The 17,717-nt window shown below is 47.6% G+C and overlaps 2 protein-coding genes across 3 annotated transcripts in view; one reads left to right on the forward strand and one right to left on the reverse strand.

The window, feature by feature from the left end:
• The window catches only part of LOC123345337, a 716,016-nt gene that overhangs the window by 491,292 nt on the left and 207,007 nt on the right, over positions 1-17,717 (forward strand). The gene's annotated exons all lie outside the window — the stretch shown is intronic.
• LOC123345339 (olfactory receptor 11A1-like) lies at positions 741-1,751 on the reverse strand. The gene has a single exon (XM_044982131.1). The coding sequence runs from the start codon at positions 1,707-1,709 to the stop codon at positions 741-743; it is 969 nt and encodes a 322-aa protein (XP_044838066.1). The 5' UTR covers positions 1,710-1,751.

Consider the following 17,717-nt stretch of genomic DNA (forward strand, 5'->3'; position numbering starts at 1 on the left):
TGTCATTGACCCTCCTTATACTTTCTCTCCAGGTGCTAGAAAAAAACCTTGCTGTGACATGAGGTGGGGTAGTACCCACTGCTTATCTGCCCTCTGGAGTTTCTGGGAGAGTGGATTCTTCTTGATGGGCCATCAACGCCTGTCTAGAAAGCGATGGTTGCCTCTTTTTTGTTACAGAAAGGCCAGCTGTGGCCATCTTCCAACCTCCCAACACATTTAGCAATATTTCATAACATCACATACAATGAAATACCCACAATTCAACAGGATATTACTGTTCAGCGGATCAAGACTTCTTCAATGATACCTCCCAAGGCATAATTTGTACCAATCTCATCATAATTATATCAAAGTGGTGAATATGGAGGTCCAGGGTTCTATTTTGAGGTACAGAGGGTCACACCTTGTCTTTGTAATATTCTGGGACCAACACAGCCACAACCACAGTGCATAACTTTTTTTTTTTTACAGTTTCTATCTGAACGTTTTCAGATGTCAGTTTCAAAAAAGCAATTTTTTTTTCATTTTTCAGGTTTCCGTTATTTTGATGAAAAGTCAAAACCTTCTCTCTCCTCATCTCCCTGCAAAATTCCAACCATCTGTATCTCTCATATATATGTGTGTGTGTATGTGTGCACGCACACACATCTCTTTGTATACTGAATTTCTGTATCAGGGCCCACTTAAACCCTCCTTCTTTCACAATAGAAACCAGATTGATTGATCCTCATTTCATTCAACTAGTCTGAATTCTTTGTGAAGGCCAGACATTTCCTGACAGCATTTCTCAGGGCCTCCTTGACCTCTCTGTTTCTCAGGCTGTAGACGAGGGGATTGGCCAGGGGAGTCAGGACTGTGTAGCAGACAGAGAACACTTTGTTCAGGGCTCTCAAGTTACTGGATTTTGGTAGCATGTAGACAATCATTATGGTCCCATAGAAAAGTGTTACCACAATGAGGTGAGAGGAGCAGGTGGAAAAGGCCCTTTGCCGCCCGGTGGTGGAAGGGATTCTCAGGATGGTGCTAACTATACAGACATAGGATGTCAAGGTTAATAGAAATGGGGAAACTGCATCTGGGAAGGAAAATATATGAAGAACCAGCATCATCTGGTTGGTGTCACTGCAGGAGAGCTTTAGCATTGGGGTGAAATCACAAAAGAAATGGTCCATTTCATTGGGACCACAGAATATTAATTGTGACATAAAACACATCATTATTGTACAAGGTAGAAATCCACTTATCCAACACCCCGCTGCGAGTTGGAGGCACAACTTGCCATTCATACATGTTCCATAGTGCAGTGGTTTGCATATGGCTAAATACCGATCATAAGACATCGCTGCCAGGAGATAACATTCCGTAGTTGCTAGAAAACAAAAGACAAAAAACTGTGTCATGCAGCCCCCCACAGAAATGGTTCTGTCCCCAGTCAGGAAACTGGCCAGCATCCTGGGCAGAACGGCAGAAGTGTAGCAGGTCTCCAGGCAGGACAAGTTCCCCAGGAAGAAGTACATGGGAGTGTGAAGGTGCTGATCAGTCACAACTAGAGCAATGATGAGGATGTTTCCGGCCATGGTCACAATATAGATCACTAGGAAAACCAGGAAGAGAAGGATTTGCAGTTCTGGGAGATCCCCAAATCCCAGGAGGATGAATTCTGTGAAATCTGTCTGATTTTCCGCATCTCCTTTTTCCATGAGCTGCATCCTCTGATAGTGAAAGGTAATGAACTTCAGAAGATTTGACTGTACTATGAAATTAGAAAATTTCCATCTTTTGATCCCATAAGAGTTCCCACTGCAAACTGAGAGCTGGGTTTATATTGTCTCTCAACAGAGAAACTTTTTCACTTCAGAGAGATTCCTCACACACCCCAAAGAGCTGCCACCCAGTTAATTTGCCCCTCTTTTGCCCCATACCCCAACTTTTTTCATTCATCGATTCTTAGATTTAAGACCAAAAGGGACCATTTGGGGATGGAGGTTGGCACAATTGATTAAAAGAGCTTTAAACTAGAAACTTGGGGGAGATGCTCATGTAATCTCCGTGCCTGATTCTAGCATTGAGAGGAAGGAAAATCAAGTAAAAAAGAATACAGCAATGGAGAAAAGAGCCAAGGTGGGTAGGAGAATGGACATTAAGAGGAAGGATAGTGCTGATGCCTGTCAGATAGGTGATACGGGAAGTAGAATAACTGTACCCAATCAGGCAAGGAATGTGGGCGAAGCCAAGCAGCAACAGTTAAGATGTTTGTACACCAATGCAAGGAGCCTGGGTGACAAAATGGAGGAACTAGAACTACTGGTGCTGGAAGTGAAACCAGGTATTATAGGGATAACAGAAACATGGTGGAATAATAGTCATGACTGGAGACCAGGTATTGATGGGTATGTGCTGTTCAGGAAAGACAGAAATAAAGGCAAAGGTGGTGGATCAGCATTGAATATTAATGATGAGATAGATTGTAAAGAAATGAGAAGTGATGGACTAGATTATGGCCAAAATCACTTTGGGGAAGTGATAGATTGGAGGACAAATGCTACAAAAAATAATTTTCCCTCTGCTGATACTCGCACCTTCTTGTCAACTGTTGGAAATCAGCCACCTTGATTGCATTGGCCTAGTTGGCACTACAAAAGTAATTTTCCCTCCCTTGGTATTCACTCCCTCTTGTCAACTATTGAGAATAGGCTACTTTCACCTTGAGTTGGCTCGTAAGCACTGACACCCCCCCCCACTTGGTGAGGCAACTCCCATCTTTTCATGTGCTAGATTATATATTCTGTTTACTGTATTTTTCACTCCATGCATCTGATGAAGTGGGTTCTAGTCCACACAAGCTTATGCCCAAATACATTTGTTAGTCTCTAGATGCCACAAGGATTCCTCATTGTTTTTGCTGATAGAGACTAACAGGCTACCACTCTGAAACTAATAATAGTAGGGACCCAGATTTTCCTGGAGGTGATTGCTGACAGATTCCTTCACTAACTAGTTACTGAACGAACAAGAGGTGATGCCATTTGAGATTTGGTATTGGTGAGCTATTAGGACCTCATAGAAAAATTGGTTGTAGGGTACAACCTTGGTTTGAGTGATCATGAGCTAATTGAGTTTAAACTAAATGGAAGGATAAACAAAACTGGATCTACAACTAGGGTGTGTGATTTGAAAAGGGCTAACTTAAAAAAATTAAGGGGATTATTTGGGAAGTGGTCTGGTGTGAAGAACTTCATGATCTGAATGTGGAGGTGGCTTGGAATTATTTTGTCAAACTTGCAGAAGCAATCTGAAGCCCGCATCCCAAGAAAGGGGGAAAAATTCATAGGGAAGGGTTGCAGACCAGCCCAGATGAGAAAGCTTCTCAAACAGGTGATTAAGAGAAAGCCTGTAAGGAATGGAAGATGGGATGGTTCCGCAAGGAAAGCTACCACGTGGAGGTCAGAAAGTATAAGGAAGGGTTTTAATAAATCTGTAAACTAGGGGGTCATTTCCTAGGACTGGAGAATTGCAAATATACTACCTCTATTAAAGAAAGGGGAAAAAAGTGAGCCAGGAAGCTACAGATCTGTTAAATTTGACCTCAGTTGTATGCAAGATCTTAGAGCAAATTTTGAAAGAGAAAGTAGTTAAGGACATAGAGGTAAACAGTAATTGGCATAAAATAAAGGTGGTTTTAGAAAAGGTAAATTGTGCCAGACCAACATGATCTCTTTCTTTAAGAAGATAACTGATTTTCTAGACAAAGGAATTGCAGTAGATTTAATCTACCTGGATTTCAGTAAAGCATCTGATACAGTTCCACATGGGAAATTATTAGTTAAATTGGAAAAGATGGGGATTAATATGAGATTTGAAAGGTGGATAAAGGAACTGGTTAAAGGGAAGACTACAATGGATCATACCGAAAGGTGAACTGTCAGGCTGGAGGGAGGTTACTAATGGAGTGGCTCAGGGATCGGTCTTGGGACCAATCTTATTTAACATTTTTATTACTGACCTTGGCACAAAAAGTGGGAGTGTTCTAATAAAATTTGTGGATGACACAAAGTTGGGAGTTATTGCCGATGTGGAGGAGGACCAGAATATCATACAAGAAGATCTGGGCGACCTTGAAAACTGGAGTAATAGAAATGGGATGAAATTTAATAATGCAAATTGCAAGGTCATGCATTTAGGGACTAACAACACAAATTTTTGGTATAAACTGGGGACATATCAGTTCGAAGTGACAGAGGAGGAGAAAGACCTGGGTGTATTGGCTGATCACAGGATTACCATGAGCCACTAATGTGATGCGATCGTGAAAAAGACTAATGCAGTCAGGTGAGGTATTTCCAGTAGAGAGAGGGAAGTGGTAGTCCCATCATACAAGGCATTGGTGAGACCTCATCAGAAATACTGTGTGCAATTCTGGTTTCCTATGTTTAAGAAAGATGAATTCAAACTGGAACAGGTGCAGAGATGCGTTACTAGGCTGATCCGACAAATAGAGAACTTTTCTTATGAGAGGAGACTCAAAGAACTTGGCTTGTTTTGCTTAACCAAAGGAAAGCTGGGTTGATATGATTGTTCTCTACAAATACCTTAGAGGGATAAACACCAGGGAAGGAGAGGAGTTATTTAAATTAAATACAAATGTGGACACATGAAAAAATGGATACAAACTGGTCATCAACAAGATTACATTTGAAATTAGATTAAGGTTTCTAACCATCACAAGAGTGAAGTTCTGGAACAGTTTTCCACGAGGAGCAGTGGTGGCAAAAAACGAAACTTGCTTCAAGACTGAGCTTGATAAGTTTCTGGTGTGGATGGTATGATGAGATTGCCTATAATGGCATGGAGCTGATCTGCAACTGCTAGCAGCAAATATCTCCAGTGGCTGGTGATGGGACACTAGATGGGGAGGGCTCTGAATTACTACAGAGAACTCTTTTACAGGTTTTGCCTGATGGGTTTTGCCCACATACTCAGGGTCTAACTGATCAGCATATTTGGGGTTGGGAAGGAATTTTTCCCCAGGTCAGATTGGCAGAGACCCTTGGGGTTTTTCGTCTTCCTCTGCAGCATGGAGCACAGGTAACTTGCAGGTTTAAACAAGTGTAAATGGTGGATTCTCTGTCCCTTGAAGTCTTTAAACCATGATTTGAGGACTTCAATAACTCAGCCAGAAGTTAGGGGTCTATTACAGGAGTGGGTGGATGAGGTTCTGTAGCCTGTGATGAGCAGGAAGTCAGAGTAGATGATCATGATGGTCCCTTAAAGTCGATTATTAAAAGTGACACTCATTGGCAACAAACTGTGCCTTATTTCTCATTGAAGTGTGTCTGGCTTTAGCTTCCAGCCATTGGTTTTAATTGTGCCTTTTCCTGTTCGAAAAAACAGCACCTTGATAACCAGTGTTATCTCCCCAGGAAGCTGCTGATACGCTGTGATCAAATCACCTCTGTCTCCTCTTTGATAAACAGAACACATCAAGCTCTATAAGTTTCTCACTGGAAGAATTCTTCTCTAGCTCTCAAACTGTTTTTCCAGCTCTTTTCTGCTCCCTCATCAATCTTTCAACATCTGTTTTAAAACACTTGAAAGTCTATTAGTCATTAGATCATCCAGTCTGAGCTCCTGCTTAAAAATAACCACAGAATTTCCCCTGTACCCCTACACTGAGCTCAATAACTTGTTTGACTAAGACGTACCTTCCAGAAAGGCAGCCAGTCTTGATTTGAAGATATCAGCCACGGATCGCATCAGCCCTCGCCCCGCAGCATCGTGCTGGGAGCAGAAGTTGAGTTATTTGTCCACTGTAAGTTTCAGAGTAGCATCTGTGTTTGTCTGTATCTGCAAAAAGAACAGGAGTATTTGTGGCACCTTAAAGGCATTTAAAACATTCACCCCAGCGCTGCCCACGGTATTCCAGAATTGGTGTCACCAGTGCTCTTTACAGAGGTGAAATCCCCTCCTTGCTCCCCTGTTTATACAGCCACTCTGTGGGGTGCTCAATACTGCCCAAGAAATGCTGAGGGCCCTCAAGCCCCATGGAAATCCAGGGAGGAGATACTCAGCAGTAGATATGAAGCATCTGAGGATTGGGCTGGGATGGTGCATAGGTATCTGCCCCCCAGAAATGTCTGGAGAGGCAGCTGATAAGTAGTTGAGAAACTGAAGGCCACGGTCCCTGAGAAAACAATGATCTGTCAGGGAGAGAGAGATGGGGAGATCCAGCCAGCGAGCAGGAGGGTAAGAGGAGGACAGACAGAGGGATGCGTTAGGGCAGAGATGATAGCTGGGTCTTCTTTCTGATTCATCAGTTTTTCTAGCTGTGAACCACAGAGAAACGGACTCTGACGTCCTTACTCCAGCAGAGCTCCCAGCATGTGAGGACACTGTCCAAGGGGGATGTCTCAGAGCAAGGGCTTCATATGAGCAAGGACCTGAGGATTTGCCATGAGGTTAGTGACACTTACCTTCAAACCTCCACATGAAGCAGTGAGCTCCCCATCGCCAGTGAGTGGGTCTGGTGTCAGTCAGCCTTCTCGTCTCAATTCGTGGGCAGACACCTGCCTGTGGCTGCTGGGATGGGCATCTCTCTCAGCCTGGCTTGATTGTTGGCATCACACAAACCCTTAATGTCTCCTGCTCTGGATTCTTGCAGGGTTTATCTGGGAAAGCAGCCAGCCCCTGCCCCTTGCCGCTGCTGTTGGGATCTCCCTTGGGACTGCTGCATGTGATCGTCTGGGTTCCCTCCATAGGGGAATTGATGCTGTGTTACTTGTTAAAACAGTGTAACATCATGAGAATGCAACAAAGAGTCCTGTGGCGTTTGTTTGTTTGTTGCTTTTTACAGATCCAGACTAACACATCTCTCCCTTTGATATCTGATCACAAGAATAGCTACTCTGGGTCAGACTAATGGTCCATCTAGCCCAGGGTCCTGTTTCTGGCAGTGGCCGGTGTCAGATGCTTCAGAGGAAATGACCAGAACAGAGAAATTATCAAGTGATCAATCCCCTGTCATCCAGTCCCAGCTTCTGACAGGCAGAGGTTTAGGGACACCCAGAGCATCTTGGCTAATAGCCATCAATAGACGTATCCTCCATAAACTGATCTAATTCTTTTTTGAACCCACTTATACTTTTGGCCTTCACAATATCCCCTGGCAATGAGTTCCACAGGCTGACTGTGCGTTGTGTGAAGAAAACTTCCTTATGTGTGTGTTAAACTCGCTGCCTTTTAATTTCATTGGGTGACCCCTGGTTCTTTTTGTATATGACAGGCTGCTGTGGGGAAAGCGGGGGGCAGGCTGGCTCTACAACCTCCCTCCCCTCCTTGCTGGGGCCTCATCTCTGCACCAGGCTGGGAGAGAGACAGTGACCCCCACACCGGAGAGTGGGGCCTGACAGTTTCACTGAGCTCCACCAAAGGTATCTTCACCAGCCCCCTAGGGTGATATGGGCCTGAGGGGGGAATCACTGGCTGGAATGCTCTGGCCTCTGATATGTAGGATATGTTACTTAAATAATCAGAATGGCGGTGGAGAGTGTCTGGGGGGATTGTGAGTCTGGATCCCTCTCTCTTTCCTCAGCTGAGTAGAAAGGAGCACCGTGCAAATCACCTCCAAAGATTTTATCTTTTGGACAGAAAACTGAAAACAGCAGAACATTGTTTTAGAGAGGGAGAAGGTGGGTGAGGATATAAACTGGACACTAGGAAGTTTAGACTTGAAATTAGATGAAGGTTTCTGACCATTAGAGGAGTGAAATTCTGGAGCAGCCTTCCAAGGGGAGTAGTGGGGGCAAAAGACATAACTGGCTTCAAGACTAAGCTTGATAAGTTTATGGAGGGGATGGTATGATGGGATAGCCTAATTTTGGCAATTAATTTGGCAAATGATCTTTGATTATCAGCAGGTAAGCATGCCCAGTGGTCTGTGATGGGATGTTAGATGGGGTGGGATCTGAGTTACTACAGAGAATTCTTTCCTGGGTGCTGGCTGGTGAGTCTTGCCCACATGCTCAGGGTTTAACCGATCGCCATATTTGGGGTTGAGAAGGAATTTTCCTCCAGGGCAGATTGGCAGAGGCCCTGGAGGTTTTTCGCCTTCCTCTGCAGCATGGGGCACGGGTCACTTGCTGGAGGATTCTCTGCAGCTTTAAGGTCTTCAAACCACAATTCGAGGACTTCAGTAACTCAGACGTATGTTAGGGGTTTGTTATAGAAGTGGATGGGTGAGATTCTGTGGCCTGCTTTGTGCAGGAGGTCAGACTAGAAAATCATAATGGTCCCTTCTGACCTTAAAGTCTATGAGTCTATGAGGTGATATCTTTGACGGGGCCAACTTCTGTTGGTCAGAGAGATAAGCTTTTGAGCTTACACAGAGCTCTTATTCAGTCTGTTGAATGTACTCAATATCACAACTAAATACAAGGTGGAACAGATAGTTTATCATAAGTAGTTAACAAACATTTCAAGGGACCATTAAAGTTGAAGTGATCCTTAACACCCCTCCAGTCGTGGGAGGGACAGGGGAAAAGGCAGCTGTGTTTCTGTGTGTGTGTGTGTGTGTGGCCGGGAGGAGATTAGTTGGTTACAGTTTGTTGTACTAAGCCATAAATCTAGTGTATTTATTCAGTTGATGATTTTTAATATCTTCCAAAGTTATGAATTTAAGTTCTCAGGCTCATCTTTTGACAGGGTTGTGCAGATTTCCCTGAGAATGAGGACTGAGAAGTCAGATGTAGAGTGATCGCTTTGTGAAAAGTATCATTAAACAATTACAATCCACACTCGATGGGGATCACATCCTAAAAGAAATCTTTCATAAACCCCCACTTCTGGCTTTCAAACAGCCCCCCATTCTTTCCAAGCTCATCATCAGATACAAGTTCCCCACAGATCAGGACACACCAACTCAAAGCAGCATCAGATCCTGCCAAAACAACAGATGCAGAAGCAGCAGACATATCCATAGGCGCCGGGTTATATGGGTTCCAGGAGCCCCAGCCCCAGGAATATTCAGGGCTGGGGGCTGTGCTCCACCAATAACTGGAGCTGGATTTCTCCCCTGGCCCTGCCTGGAGCAGGCACCGGCCCCTGGCTGCCACTACCACCACCCCCTGTCCCGGAGCATCCCCGCCCACCCAGTAGCGTAGTGGGGTGGAAGGGGGGAAGCAGCCGCTCCCTTTTGAGCACATTTTACAAAATCAGCACCTTTCCAGGCAGCCAGCACTGGGCTCCGGACTTGGAGTCCGGACCGGGTTTTGCATGTGGCTGCCAGCTGGCTCTGGGCTCTGCACCGCCCTCCTGCCGGGGGCTGCAGGCAGGTCGGCTGGTTGCCGGGCTCCCCGGGGGTGAGGAGGAGGAGGCGCCCATCCGCTCGCAGCTGCCCAGTTCCCTGAGCCGGCCGGGGTGGGCTCTACCAGGAGGGGCCGCAGGGCAGCCCCCCCAAGTGCGGCGGGGGACTGAGGAGCAGCAGCCCCGTGCAGAGCAAGGCAGCCATGCGGCAGGCAAGGGGGCTCTGAAGCTCAGCTGGTGCCCGTGGAGAGGGAAGGAAAAGGGGAGGGGGGATGTTTTTTTCTCCTGGTCTCTCTTCAGCGGAGGGGGCTGAGGGATCAGCAGGGCCAGGAGGCAAAGGAGCGACTTTGGGTTATTCCCCCCCCCACTTACCCTCCCTCAGTGTTGCACCTGGGGCTGTGAAACGGTGCTTAGTGCAGCTTGTGAAGGGGGTGGGGGTAAAGGTGCTTTAAGGTGCCAGTTGTGACTCCTCAGTCTCACTGCTGACTAGCTGCAGACCCAGTGCTCAGAACTCAGCAATGTTCTCAGGGACTATGCAGTGCTCTATAGGAGTTTTCAATTACCTGCTAAATGCTTCCGCAATGCCACCTTTTCACTCAGGTACATCCTGAATAGTGGGGACTGGGGGCGGGGAGGGGAAAGTGTAGCTGATGCCAGTTTGAGGTGAATAGTCTCTTGGCCAGATTCTACTGTGTTTATGGTGCTTTGTGCCATGGGCTGGAGCAAAGTGGCTGGTGGATAACCAGGAATCTGGTTAATAATTGTTCTCTAAATTCAGCTTTCTTCTTTCTCTCTCTCTGAATTATCGCTAATTCAAAATAGTAGCGTGCAAGCTGACTGGATAATGATAATAGCATAATCTCTTGTTATAGCACTGTAAACCCTACTACCTGATTAGTAATTGGATATGTTGGCTGGCACCTTTTTTTACGTGTTCGCTCCCCCTGATGTTAGAACCTGGCTACACCACTGGGGAGGGGAGCTTCCTAGACCTGAGCAGCTGGGGCTTGGGTGAATTTTGTGATACTCTGCCCCTCCCCAGCCACCACCCTGCAGTCCCCACTCCTGCACCATGCTGGGCAAGGGGCAGCCCCATCCCCAATGAGGCTATGGTGAGGGGTGGCAGCAGGGGAGGCCACACGTGATGGCAACTCCCCCAGCCCGGTACCCACCATAGGGGAGGTGAGCGGGCTTTCTGGACCTGAGAGGGACCCTAGGAGCATGTGCAGTGACTGGGGGGGAGAGGAGGGGTCCCTCCCCTGGACCTTGCTGCTGCCGCCAGGGAGGGTGGAGGGGAGTCCTCTCTGGCCCTAGCCCTGGGGCAGCCTGTCTGCACCCCAAGTTCCCTATCCCCAGCCCTGCGCCAGAGTCCTCACCTGACGGGAAAAACACGCTATTTAAATTTGGTGGTCAATTTAGAGTATCATAGAATATCAGGGTTTGAAGGGACCTCAGGAGGTATCTAGTCCAACCTCCTGCTCAAAGCAAGACCAATTCCCAACTAAATCATCCCAGCCAGGGCTTTGTCAAGCCGGGCCTTAAAAACCTCTAAGGAAGGAGATTCCACCACCTCCCTAGGTAACCCATTCCAGTGCTTCACCACCCTACTAGTGAAAAAGTTTTTCTTAATATCCAACCTAAACCTCCCCCACTGCAACTTGAGACCATTACTCTTTGTTCTGTCCTCTGCTACCACTGAGAACAGTCTAGATCCATTCTCTTTGGGACCCTCTTTCAGGAAGTTGAAAGCAGCTATCAAATCCACCCTCATTATTCTCTTCTGCAGACTAAACAATCCCAGTTCCCTCAGCCTCTCCTCAGAAGTCATGTGCTCCAGCCCCCTAATCATTTTTGTTGCCCTCCACTGGACTCTCCAATTTTTCCACATCCTTCTTTGCAATGTGGGGCCCAAAACTGGACATAGTACTCTAGATGAGGCCTCACCAATGTTGAATAGAGGAGAATGATCATGTCTCTCGATCTGCTGGCAGTGCCCCTACTTATACAGCCCAAAATGCTGTTAGCCTTCTTGACAAAGGCCAGAGGAGGGAGTGTCAGTGCCTGTGTGGACTTCCGGGAAGCGCATGGTGTGGTAGGGGATGCTGGGATGCTCTGGAACCACTCCTTCAAAGCCAGTCAGGACTCTGGGGGAGCCTCCTCTCTGAGCATACTGTCTCCAGGGCAAGAAGCTTACACCTTCCTGGGTCTGACCTCAGAGCATTCAGCATGCTCTTCCACACTGTGTGCTTTCCGCAGTAAGTCCGCCCAGGCGGGGTCCTGGGGCAGCCAGAGATCCCTGCACCCCAACTCCGCAGTCAGATGTGACTCACAGCCAGACTGTAAAACAGAAGGTTTATTAGATGACAGGATCACAGTCTAGAACAGAGCTTGTGGGTACGGAAAACAGGACCCCTCAGTCAGGTCCATCTTGGGGGGTGCGGAGCCCAGACCCAGGTTCTGGGCCTCTCCCCATTTCTCCAGCCAGCTCCAAACTGACACTCCCTCCTCTGGCCTTTGTGTCTCGATTCCGGACAAGGAGGCCACCTGATCTTTGTCCCCAACACCTTCAGTTGGCACCTTGCAGAGGAAGCTGAGGCACCCACACAGTATTCAGAGAAAATATTAAGAACATTCCCACTTCATCACAACAGGTGCAACAAAATATAATACTGTATATTGAAGTAGGCAAGTGCTGCTTCTGACTTTCCACTTTTAATTGACCCTTGTAATCTTGTGGCACTGACGCGTTGTAGCTTCATTTTATATCGGCTTACAGGGCGGGAGCAGGGGGGGGGGGGAGGCACCATTTTGGGCCCCACCAAAAATTATACAAACTTGCCGCCTATGGACATATCTCCACTGCTACGATGAGCAATGCTCTCCCCAACACACCTTTCAAGATCCATGGGTCCTACATGTGCCTATCACAACATGTGGTGTACTTCACCCAGTGAATCAAATGCCCAGACAACAGCTATGCGGGTGAAACCAGACAATCGCTATGCTCTCAGATGAACGGACACAGAAAAATGATAAAAGACAAACACTGTATCACCTCTGGGTGAACACTTTTCACAAAGAGATCACTCTAGTGCAGTCCCTTGAAATATGTTAACTGCTTATGCTAAGCAATCTGTTCCGCCTTGTATTTAGCTGACACACTGAGTACATTTCCCAGTCCTGAAGAAGAGCTCTTCTGTATAAGCTTGAGTCTCTCACCAGCAGAAGATGGTCCAATAAAAGATATTACCTCACCCACCTTGTGCGATGGGATCCCCAGGGTACAACCTGGAGGTGTGGGACCACTGTGTCCCCTTAACTCTCCAGCCTGGGCTGTCTCTCACAACACTAGGCCAGTGACAAGCAGCAAACCCCTCCAGGTGCTGTGATCACTCAGCCATCAGCTTGTGGAGACCCACACTCAGTTAAATTTCATGAATGTTCTCTAAGCCAGTCATGAATTATACAGACAGAGGAACCAGCCCATCACACCAGCCTTGTAACCGTGAAATATACCGTCTTACCCTGATCGAGACTCCCTTAGACAGTGCAAGATCATTAATTAGTTCACCATGTCAGCAAATGAAAGTAGACATGCAACAGCCCATGTTAAGCTGAGCTGAGATTTTCCCAAGCACTTCAAGCAAAACCACATGGTTTTAGGTAAAATATAAAACAGATTTATTACCTACAGAAAGATAGATTTTAAGTGATTATTAGAAGCAGGCATAGAGATCAGAGTTAGGGTACGTCTACACTACGGGACTATTCCGAATTTGCATAAACCGGTTTTGTAAAACAGATTTTATAAAATCGAGTGCGCGCGGCCACACTAAACACATTAAATCGGTAGTGTGCGTCCATGGTCCGAGGCTAGCGTCGATTTCTGGAGCGTTGCACTGTGGGTAGCTATCCCGTAGCTATCCCATAGTTCCCGCAGCCTCCCCCGCCCCTTGGCATTTCCGGGTTGAGATCCCAGTGCCTGATGGGGCAAAAATCATTGTCGCATGTGGTTCTGGGTACAGCCTCACCCCTCCCTCCCTGAGCAGCAGACAACCGTTTCGCGCCTTTTTTTGCTTGGTGAACTGTGCAGACGCCATAGCACAGCAAGCATGGACCCTGCTCAGCTCAATACCGCAATCGTGGATGTTTTAAACACCTCGCGCACTCTCGTGCAGTATATGCTGAACCAGGACCTTCAATCCGAGGCGAGGAGGAGGCGGATACGGCAGCGCGGCAATGACAGTGATGAGGATATGGACACAGAATTCTCTCAAACCGCGGGCCCCCGCGCTTTGGAGATCCTGATGGTAATGGGGCAGATTCTATCCATTGAACGCCGATTTTGGGCCCGGGAAACAAGCACTGACTGGTGGGACCGCATTGTGTTGCAGGTGTGGGACGATTCCCAGTGGCTGCGAAACTTTCGCATGCGTAAGGGCACTTTCATGGAACTTTGTGACTTGCTTGCCCCTGCCCTGAAACGCCATAATACCAAGATGAGAGCAGCCCTCACAGTAGAGAAGCAAGTGGCGATAGCCCTGTGGAAGCTTGCAACGCCAGACAGCTACCGGTCAGTCGGGAATCAATTTGGAGTTGGAAAATCTACTGTGGGGGCTGCTGTGATGCAAGTAGCCAAAGCAATCACTAAGCTGCTGCTACGAAAGATTGTGACTCTGGGAAATGTGCAGGCCATAGTGGATGGCTTTGCTGCACTGGGATTCCCTAACTGTGGGGGGGCGATAGATGGAACCCATATCCCTATCTTGGCACCGCAGCGCCAGGGCACCCAGTACGTAAACCGCAAGGGGTACTTTTCAATGGTGCTGCAAGCACTGGTAGATCACAAGGGACGTTTCACAAACATCCACGTGGGATGGCCAGGGAGGGTTCATGACGCTCGCGTCTTCAGAAGCACTACTCTGTTTAAACGGCTGCAGCAAGGGGATTACTTCCCAGACCAGAAAATAACAGTTGGGGATGTTGAAATGCCTGTCGTTATCCTGGGGGACCCAGCCTACCCCTTGATGCCATGGCTCATGAAGCCATACACAGGCAGCCTGGACAGTGGTCAGGATCTGTTCAATTACAGGCTGAGCAAGTGCAGAATGGTGGTGGAATGTGCATTTGGCCGTTTAAAGGCGCGCTGGCGGACATTACTGACTCGCTCAGACCTCAGCCAAACCAATGTCCCCTATGTTATTACTGCTTGCTGTATTCTCCACAACCTCTGTGAGAGTAAGGGGGAGACCTTTATGGCGGGGTGGGAGGCTGAGGCAAATCACCTGGCCGCTGATTACGCGCAGCCAGACACCAGGGAGATTAGAAGAGCACACCAGGAAGCGGTGCGCATCAGAGAAGCTTTGAAAACGAGCTTCATCAATGGCCAGGGTACAGTGTGACTGCTGTGTTTGTTGATGAACACCCACCCCGCCTTGACTGACTCATTCCCTGTTAGCAACTCACCCTCCCCCTTCGAGTACAGCTTACTTATGCAAATAAAGTCACTCTCATTTAAAAAGCATGAATTCTTTATTGATTCATTATAAAAAGAGGGAGAGAAGTAAGGGTGTGGTTTGGGAGGAGGATAGGAGGGATGGAGAAGGCCATTAAAAAAAATTCACAGTAACGACATCCTTCTGGTTGGGCTGTCCACGGGGGTGGAGTGGGCGGGTGCACGGAGCCTCCCCCCACGCGTTCTTACACGTCTGGGTGAGGAGGATATGGAACATGGTGAGGGTTGAGGGTGGTTATACAGGGGCTGCAGCGGCACTCTGTGATCCTGCTGCCGTTCCTGAAGCTCCACAAGACGCCGGAGCATGTCAGTTTGATCACGCAGCAGCCCCAGAGTTGCATCCCGCCACCGCTGATCTTCCTGCCGCCACCGCTGATTTTCCTGCCGGTCTTCCTGCCGCCACCTCTCATCTCGGTTGTCCCTCCTGTCCTCACGTTCACTGGCCTCTTTCCTGTAATTTGAAACCACGTCCTTCCACTCATTCAGATGAGCTCTTTCATTGTGTGTAACTTCCATAATATCCGAGAACATCTCATCTCGCGTCTTCTTTTTCCTCCGCCTTATCTGTGCTAGCCTTTGGGATGGAGGAGGGATGGTTGAAAAATTTGCAGCTGCATGAGGGAGATAAATATTTAGAAAGATACATTTTACAGAACAATGGTTATACTATTTCACAGTGAACAGCAGTATTCACCACCTAGCACATGTGATTTCCCTACAAGGTCGCATTTTTTCATCTTAATAGTGAGTGCCTCCAGCTCTGGAGTTACAGATCTCACAGACGCAGGTCCAGGCATCAGAATTCAGCTTGCATGCGGCCATGGTAAGCCACTGTCTTTCGGCTTCTGTAGTGATTTAACCCTTCCCCCCCAACAACGCATGGCTAATACCACGCTAGCTCCCTGCTAATCAACAACCTTCCCCCCCCCCCCACCCACTGCGTGTCTGGTGCCTTGGGGAAGATCGCCGGTGACCAAACACAGAAAAGATCATCGGCATTTCACTCCTCCCCTCCCCCCGCTTCGCTACGTGCAGGAAAGTTTTTTTTTTAAGCTGATGCAGTCCACGAACCCAGTAGAAAAATGGCCACCCCCCCCCTTACTTAAATTCCTGATTTTTAACCAGGTTATCCTGAACGATATCACTTTGCTGAGGATAACAGAACAAGATAAAGAACGGATGCTTCTTGAATGCCAGCAGTCACCGGGACCATACGCTGCTATGCTTTGCCACGCAATGATACCTGATTACTTGCTACATGCATGGCGTGGTAAAGTGTCCTACCATGGTGGGCGGAACAAGGCTGCCTTGCCCAGAAACCTTCTGCAAAGGCTTCTGGAGTACCTACAGGAGCGCTTCATCGAGATGTCCCTGGAGGATTTCCTCTCAATCCCTGGACATGTTAACAAACTTTTCTAAGTAACTATACTGTCTGCGAATGCATCCCAAGACCTCAGGGCAAATCAATCATTAAAAAAGGCTTGCTTAAAAAAAATGTTTGATATTTGCAAAGGTACACTCACCAGAGGTCCCTTCCATGGCGTCATTGTCTGGGATAGTGGCTTGTGAGGGCTGGGAGGACGGTAATTCCGTCAGGGTGATAAAAAGCTCCTGGCTGCTGGGGCTCACAGAGTGCTGTGTGCTCTCTGCTACGTCTTCCTCCTCTTCTTCATCTTCCTCTTCCCCGTCTGCATAATCCTCAGCCATGGCAGAGATTACAACCCCCACCTCGGAATCCACGAACAGGGGTGGGGTACTTGTGGCGCAGCCCCCTAAAATTGCATGCAGCTCAGCATAGAAGCGGCATGTTTTTCGACCTGCCCCTGACCTTCCGTTTGCTTCTTTGGTTTTCTGGTAGCCTTGTCTGAGCTCCTTAACTTTCACTCTGCACTGCACTGAGCCCCGGCTGTGGCCTTTATCCGTCATAGCCTTAGAAATTCTTTCAAATACTTTTTCATTTCGTTTTGGAACGCAGTTCTGTTAGTACTGAATCCTCTCCCCAGATAGCGATCAGATCCAGTACCTCCCGTGTAGTCCATGCTGGGGCTCTTTTACGATTCTCAGCAGACTGCATTGTTAACGCTGATGAGCTGTGCGTGGTCACCTGTGCTGATGAGATGAGATCTCCACGCTGGGGAAGCAGGAAATGGATTTCAAAAGTTTGCGGGGCTTTTCCTGTCTACCTGGCCAGTGCATCCGAGTTCAGAATGATGTCCAGAGCGGTCACTGGTGCACTGTGGGATAGCTCCCGGAGGCCAATGCCGTCGATCAGCGTCCACACTAAGCCTAATCCGATATGTTAATACCGATACTAGCGTTACTCCTCTCGTTAGGGAGGAGTACAGAAACCGGTTTAAAGAGCCATCAAAATCGATATAAGGTGCCTCCTAGTATGGACGGTTGTGGCGTTAAATCGGTTTTACGCTCCTAAAACCGATTTAAACGCCTAGTGTAGACCAGGCCTTAGTTACATAAGAAATAAAAATAAATTTGCAGTCTAAATTCGACAAATGAAGCAAGATTTGAATCACACAGTTTCTCACCCTAATAGATGTTACAGGCAGCTCACAGTTCTCTATACACAGGCTGGAATCCCTTCCCAGCCTGAGACCAATCTTCCCCAGTTCAAAGTCTTTGTTTTCCAGATGATCTTCCAGATGTTGAGATGGTGGAGGAGAGAGGCCAAGTGGTGATGTCATTGACCCTCCTTATACTTTCTCTCCAGGTGCTAGAAAAAAACCTCGCTGTGACATGAGGTGGGGTAGTACCCACTGCTTACCTGCCCTCTGGAGTTTCTGGGAGAGTGAATTCTTCTTGATGGGCCATCAACGCCTGTCTAGCAAGCGATGGTTGCCTCTTTTTTGTTACAGAAAGGCCAGCTGTGGCCATCTTCCAACCTCCCAAC

Source organism: Mauremys mutica, chromosome 12 (assembly GCF_020497125.1).
Source record: "Mauremys mutica isolate MM-2020 ecotype Southern chromosome 12, ASM2049712v1, whole genome shotgun sequence".
Classification (NCBI taxonomy): domain Eukaryota; kingdom Metazoa; phylum Chordata; order Testudines; family Geoemydidae; genus Mauremys; species Mauremys mutica.